Source organism: Olea europaea, chromosome 16 (genome assembly GCF_002742605.1).
Source record: "Olea europaea var. sylvestris chromosome 16, O_europaea_v1, whole genome shotgun sequence".
In the NCBI taxonomy this organism is placed as follows: domain Eukaryota; kingdom Viridiplantae; phylum Streptophyta; class Magnoliopsida; order Lamiales; family Oleaceae; genus Olea; species Olea europaea.
Genome location: NC_036252.1, coordinates 2,708,285 through 2,714,800, shown reverse-complemented (window position 1 = coordinate 2,714,800; position 6,516 = coordinate 2,708,285). Strand labels below are relative to the sequence as shown.

Genomic DNA, 6,516 nt, shown 5'->3' with positions numbered 1-6,516 from the left:
CTTTGACCTAGGCCATTGCCTTAGTAGCTTTGGCCCAGGGCCGCCCCCTGATACCTATGAAGCACAGACACTTCTAGTCGGGTGCATCTTATCGGACACTAACTCTTCTAAAAACATTCTTAAGACAAGTGCCTGACTCGCCACGCAGAATGTCCTAATGTGTTCATTTTCTGAATGTCCACTTCCCGGGTATTGGGTGCTATACGAGGTCATTTACTTGATATTTCTGTGCCCATGTTTCTTGGCTTCATTTTTAAACAGAGTTGAGGAGGTCTTTTCTGCTTCAGATCAAAGCCTCTTCATCAGATGAGACATCTACCCCCGTTGATGCTAATGAATTATTTACTGATCTAAAGGAAAAGGTAATTACACTCTTCTTTTTTCCCTTTTTTTTTTTTTTATATATAATTTTCATTAAGAATCCAAGACACTATTCAATGTCCCCTAATTCAGCATAGCTCAATTTTTTGTGCTCTTTCAGCCATGATTTAACAACTATTTACGTCTAATTTTCTCTACTTTCCTTCTGTCAAACTTTTACAGTGGGATGCTGTTGAAAACAAGTCGACTGTACTTCTCTATGGAGGTGGTGCAATTGTTGCGGTTTGGCTTGCTTCCATTGTAGTTGGTGCAATAAACTCAGTCCCTTTGGTAGGTTTTTGATGAAATGAAACTTTGTTTTTGTATCTAGTTATGAATGATGGATTTTATGTATGAAAGTTCGCCATTCTTTCTTGGTTCTAATAAGGAATCTAAAATCTTATTTATTCATTGACGTTTTATTTCAGCTTCCAAAGATTATGGAACTGATCGGGCTTGGATACACAGGGTGGTTTGTGTACCGTTACCTTCTTTTCAAGGTTTGTTTTTCAAAGTACTCGCCGATGACATTTTTAAATTTTCTACCTATAAAAAAAAAATCTGATTGGACTAAATGAGAAGCCTCATCTTATAAGACGAAAGGATTTAAAGGAAATGAACGGTTCTTTTTGGTCAAATACCTATCGACAAACTCGTGTTTATATTACGATATTTCATACCAAGCTTCCAAATAACACGCCTAAAGGATGGTTTCAGTTGGGGAGAGGGCCGGGATCTGCTAATATCAGCTCTGAAATACTTTTCTATAGCAAATGTTTACATATACTTATTTATTTCGTGCACATCCTGCATATTTTGGAAGCAGTATTAGAAGGTCACTCTACGCTACAGTGACGAGACTTCAATTTCAATATCTTTTTCTTCATTAGTGCTATAGGATTTGCACTTTCATGAAGTGATGCCACGGGTGAATTGCCTGTGGTACTCTACTTTGTAGATTTCGAGTTGCTGATCAGTGGTAATGTGATTTTACAGTCCAGTAGAAAAGAACTGGCTACAGACATTGAAGCAATAAAGAAGAAGATTGCTGGAACTGCTGAATAAATGCTTGCGTTCTGGCGCAAAATTCGTTCTCTATTCGTCCCAACCTCTGATCAAATTTATTTACGTATTCTGTATATCTTGTTGTGATGTAGAATTCGCGCCTTTCTTCTTTGAATAGTACTCTGTAATCTATTCATGCGTATGACTATACTCGAGCTTTTTTCTCATTTATCAAACGTTATTAACTTTGTGGTGCAGTAGTTCTTGTATTAACCTGTCTCAAAATAAAAACAGATTTGAATGCAACAAATGTAAATATATACAAGACAAAGGATACTTCTCTGTAAAACTGGCTTATTATTTTCTTAATACCGGCTTGAAAGGATAATGGGCTTAACGTTCTTATAAACTTATAAGACAGATCATTTCATGAATGATGTGAAACTTGAAAGTGATCGACAAAATCAACCTGTCTCACGAACACAACGGTTAACATGTGTAAGTAACTAGAAACTTGGGACTCAAGACTCATGAACGAATTCGATACAACCTACAATAGTAGGTGCATCGAGTAACTTTTACATAATGTATCGTTGGCATCAATTTGTACTCAACTTGCTTGTAGCTGTGTCAAAAATGTTTCGAGGAGTGATCATACAATCATACTCGTCCTACTTAATGGTCGATTTAAGTAAAAATAATATTTGTATTCAAATTGAAGGTTGCATGCATTGCTTTAAACTTAAAAGGGGAAGACTTCGAGCACAAAAAAATGGGTACTATAATATTTAATCATCCATTCAAGTGTCCCAAAAAATAGATGTAGCCGAAAAAGTGCGTCAGTATGAAGCTAGATACACTTTTGCTAGCAGTAATGGTTTTGTTGGGCATAAATCTTTGATTTCCCAAGTAACAATAAAACCACTCGTACTTTTAAAAAGGCCTAGCATGTGGCTGTAAGGTCCCAAATGCTCCGTCCTTTGGCACTGATTTGGGACAAATATCATTCTTGACTCGGTTTGGGAAAAAAACTAATGGACATTTTCGTACAGCCTAACATCGTGGACATCCAGGAAAGGAACTTCATCGATAGTGAACTTCAGCAATGAGTCACAAGTAAAAGAAAATGGCTGAGTAGGGGCTTAATCAGCATCATTAATGCACAACTTGCCTGGGTATCACTTGAACTAGTCGAGATGACCTTTCAAGTTAAACTCAACCCAGCCCTATTTCAGCCAAGGGCAAATGGAACTGGTGGATTCATTATGCCCATTGATAAACCAGGAGCAAGCATTTTAGGAACATTTCAGTAGGCTAATCGTCTACATATTAACTTTCGTAGCAGAAATTTATTAAACACTCAATAAGCACATGTAATCCTAAGGTGGTCCTAGTTAGGCACGTTCTAGGAAGTCCCAATCTAGATAAAGTGAGACTCCAAATTTTTTTTCTCATGGACATAGCCATATAAAATATTTTTAAAAAAAGAAAAGAAAGCTCTGAAAGATATTTACTCGAGAATTAATACAAAATTCCCAAGTGCTACCACAATTGACAATTAGAAGGGTCCAGAGAAACTATCCATCTATGAGGAATGCAACGTAGAAATACATTTCGATATCACATAAAGTCAAAACATTTAAGGTGCATATACAGAATTCAACCTACTCCCAGTAAGCGACACGATCAATCCAATCCCTGTGAAAACTATAGGCTTAAGTGTATGCCTTCATTAATTTTGTAGCATTGGTAGGTCCAACAGGTTGCCTTGCGATTTGGTGATAAATCAGTTTTAAATTATGGTTTTATTTGCTACTAATTCTTCAGATTTGGTGGAAATATGTGTCTATCACTCTATTGTAATTCAAGAATGTAAAATGAGAAGGGGGAATGAATAGAGGCTTCCCTATCCCCCCCTACACAACTTTTAATTAGTAGTTTTGGAATATGGTCACCATGGACGTCGTCTGCATCGCTAATCTAGGGCTTAATACGAGTAAAAATACTAAAAAGGGGGGAAAATAGAGACCTGATAATCACGGAGGCCAACGAGAATAATATCGCCAGCAGCAATCCAGACCTTCTTGTGCATCTTTCCACGGATATGGCAGAGACGCTTAGTTCCGTCGATGCACGTGGCTTCGCATCTGCCGTTCCCCAACATACGCAACACCTGGGCGTATTCCTGTCCATCTTCCTTGAAAACGAGCTCCCGTTTCTCGTCATCTGCCTCGTTCTTCCCCCTCTTCCTGTTCTTCCCTCCCTTTCCCTTGTTCTTCGGCATGTTGATAAACCCTAGATCCAACGGCTGTCCTTTTACTTTTCTTTTCTGGTGTTTGATAAATTTGTTGAAAGGGTAGCGGAGAGCTTGTATAATAAGCAGCAAGCCACCATAGCGTTGAAGTTACGTGGGCCTGTCGTGAGGTATATGCTTGTTGGGTTTGATATATGTGTACGAGCCCAATGGGCCGGAATTACAAATAGATAAACTTCATAAGTGGAATAATTTTTTCTTGAAAAATAAAAATTAGCCTAATTGAAATGTAGCAAGTAGGTTTCTAGACCTTTTTTTGGCTTATTATGTTTATAAAGGGAAAATTGTAGTAACAGTCCCTACCCTTTCACATTTTTACAAATTCTACCATAATTTTCACTTTATGCCAATTACAACCTCAAATCTTTGAAAAATATGCATCTGAAGTCTAAATGGATAAAAATCGTCCATTTGACCAGTAGTTAACCATTAAAATTGAACTGTTACCAATTAAAAAAGGTAAAAGAGTAACTTTGCTATTTAAACCCATAAAACAATTAAAATAAATAATTAAAACAAAATAAAAACTATTCACCCCCACCGCACCCCAAATTCTTCATTCCATTTACTGATTTAATCCCTTTTTTTGCTTCTTGATTAAATCCCTCATTCATTCATTAACCAAGAAATTGTTCATAAATACATAGATTCATTGAAATCCCAGTAATAAGAAGCATTTACAGTAGCAGGAAAATAGTGAAATTCGAGCAATTTTCATGGGGAAAACAGGGAGGAACATCAAGGGCTCTTTAATCAATCTAAACCCATTATTCTTCACCCCTTTGCTTTCAATTTCTCTATTGAATTCACTCGTCTTCTTTCCAAAAAAATAAAATAAAAGAATTCAAGAAATCTGAAGAATCACTGTTCATCAGAAAATCTAAATTTACTGTTCTTTCTTTCTCTGCACTTTTCTGGGAATTTGCATTCTCACTTTCATCAGAAAATCTAAATTTACTGTTCTTTCTTTCTCTGCACTTTTCTGGGAATTTGCATTCTCACTTTCATTCCCATTTCTCTTGTGTACGAGCCCAATGGGCCGGAATTACAAATAGATAAGCTTCATAACTGGAATAATTTTTTCTTGAAATATAAAAATTAGCCTAATTGAAATGTAGCAAGGAGGTTTCTAGACCTTTTCTTGGCTTATTATGTTTATAAAGGGAAAATTGTAGCAACAGTCCCTAATCTTTCACATTTTTACAAATTCTACCATAATCTTCACTTTATGCCAATTACAATCCCAAATTTTTGAAAAATATGCCTCTGAAGTCTAAATGGATAAAAATCGTCCATTTGACCAATACTTGACCATTAAAATTGAACTGTTACCAATTAAAAAAGGTAAAAGAGTAACTTTGCTATTTAAACCCATAAAACAATTAAAATAAATAATTAAAACAAAATAAAAATAAAAGGGAAAAGAAAAACTATTCACCCCCACCGCACCCCAAATTCTTCATTCCATTTCTTGATTTAATCCCTTTTTTTGCTTCTTGATTAAATCCCTCATTCATTCATTAAGCAAGAAATTGTTCATAAATACATAGATTCATTGAAATCCCAGTAATAAGAAGCATTTACAGTAGTAGCAGGAAAATAGTGAAATTCGAGCAATTTTCATGGGGAAAACAGGGAGGAACATCAAGGGCTCTTTGATCAATCTAAACCCATTATTCTTCACCCCTTTGCTTTCAATTTCTCTATTGAATTCACTCGTCTTCTTTCCAAAAAAATAAAATAAAAGAATTCAAGAAATCGGAAGAATCACTGTTCATCAGAAAATCTAAATTTACTGTTCTTTCTTTCTCTGCACTTTTCTGGGAATTTGCATTCTCACTTTCATTCCCATTTCTCAGAACTCGATTCGTTGTTCTATGATATCACCATTATCGCCATTGTCCCCATTTTTGTTAGACTGCTTTCTTCCATAGCTAAAGACTACTCCAATAATCTTCTTGATGACGAGCTGACACTATCTACCAGTGCTATGGTGCCATTGCCTCCACGTGGCTCTTCTTGCAACCTTTCTGAGGAGGAGAGGGAGTTCTGGGATTTGGGCGGTGGTTTGTGGGCGGGGGCGGGGGTTTAAATAGTAAAGTTATTTTTTTACCCTTTTTAATTGGTCAACACTGGTCAAAATTCAATTTTATTGGTCAACTAATAGTCAAATGGACGGTTTTTATCTATTTGGACCTCAAGTGCATATTTTTGAAAGGTTTGAAATTGTGGATGACACAAAGTGAATGTTAGGATAAAATCTGCAAAAAGTGAAAGATTAGGGACCGTTGCTGCAATTTTCCAGTTTATAAATATTCAAATCACAATTTTTAATCATTTTGAATGATGCACAATTATTACTAATTTATTTACCACTTTTATTTATTTATTTATAATTTAAAGCGTTTATTCAATTATTATTTTTGTTTTTGAAAACCTAATTGTCCTTGAAACCATATATCTAAAATTACGTGACTAGTAACCTCCTAACTATGAAGACCACACTTAGATATATAAAAACAACTAGATTACAAAGACAAAAAATTGAAAGTCCCTTTTAATTTACATATAACATGGATAATCTACTTTTCTTTCCAACTTGAATGTTGAAGGGGCTCTAGAAACATTTTTGATTGCAAGCATCAACAATACGAGCGATAGACAAAAATACTGAAAGATCCCAAACACCAACCTCAAACTCGATATTCTTAATGTTCATTGTGAGCATCATGATTGATAATTCATGTAGTCACACTTGATATGTAAAACAAGTAGAAGCGAACATTTTACAAGTTGCTCAATAAGCATGCAATCAACGGAGGAAAAATGGAGGATTG

General features: G+C 35.5%; 2 protein-coding genes across 2 annotated transcripts in view; one reads left to right on the top strand and one right to left on the bottom strand.

Moving 5' to 3' along the window:
• LOC111411696 (protein CURVATURE THYLAKOID 1A, chloroplastic-like) overlaps positions 1 to 1,622 on the top strand; it is a 6,155-nt gene extending 4,533 nt beyond the window's left edge. Inside the window, exons 2-5 of the mRNA XM_023042254.1 lie at positions 262 to 362; positions 544 to 651; positions 789 to 860; positions 1,357 to 1,622. Coding sequence (XP_022898022.1) covers positions 262 to 362; positions 544 to 651; positions 789 to 860; positions 1,357 to 1,425 — 350 coding nt within the window. The 3' untranslated portion in view covers positions 1,426 to 1,622. The remainder of the gene's footprint in view (positions 1 to 261; positions 363 to 543; positions 652 to 788; positions 861 to 1,356) is intronic.
• Positions 1,623 to 3,146: 1,524 nt separating this feature from the next.
• Positions 3,147 to 3,731, bottom strand: LOC111411695 (eukaryotic translation initiation factor 1A-like). Its single transcript, XM_023042253.1, has one exon. The coding sequence runs from the start codon at positions 3,647 to 3,649 to the stop codon at positions 3,371 to 3,373; it is 279 nt and encodes a 92-aa protein (XP_022898021.1). The 5' UTR covers positions 3,650 to 3,731; the 3' UTR covers positions 3,147 to 3,370.
• Positions 3,732 to 6,516: the final 2,785 nt, after the last annotated feature.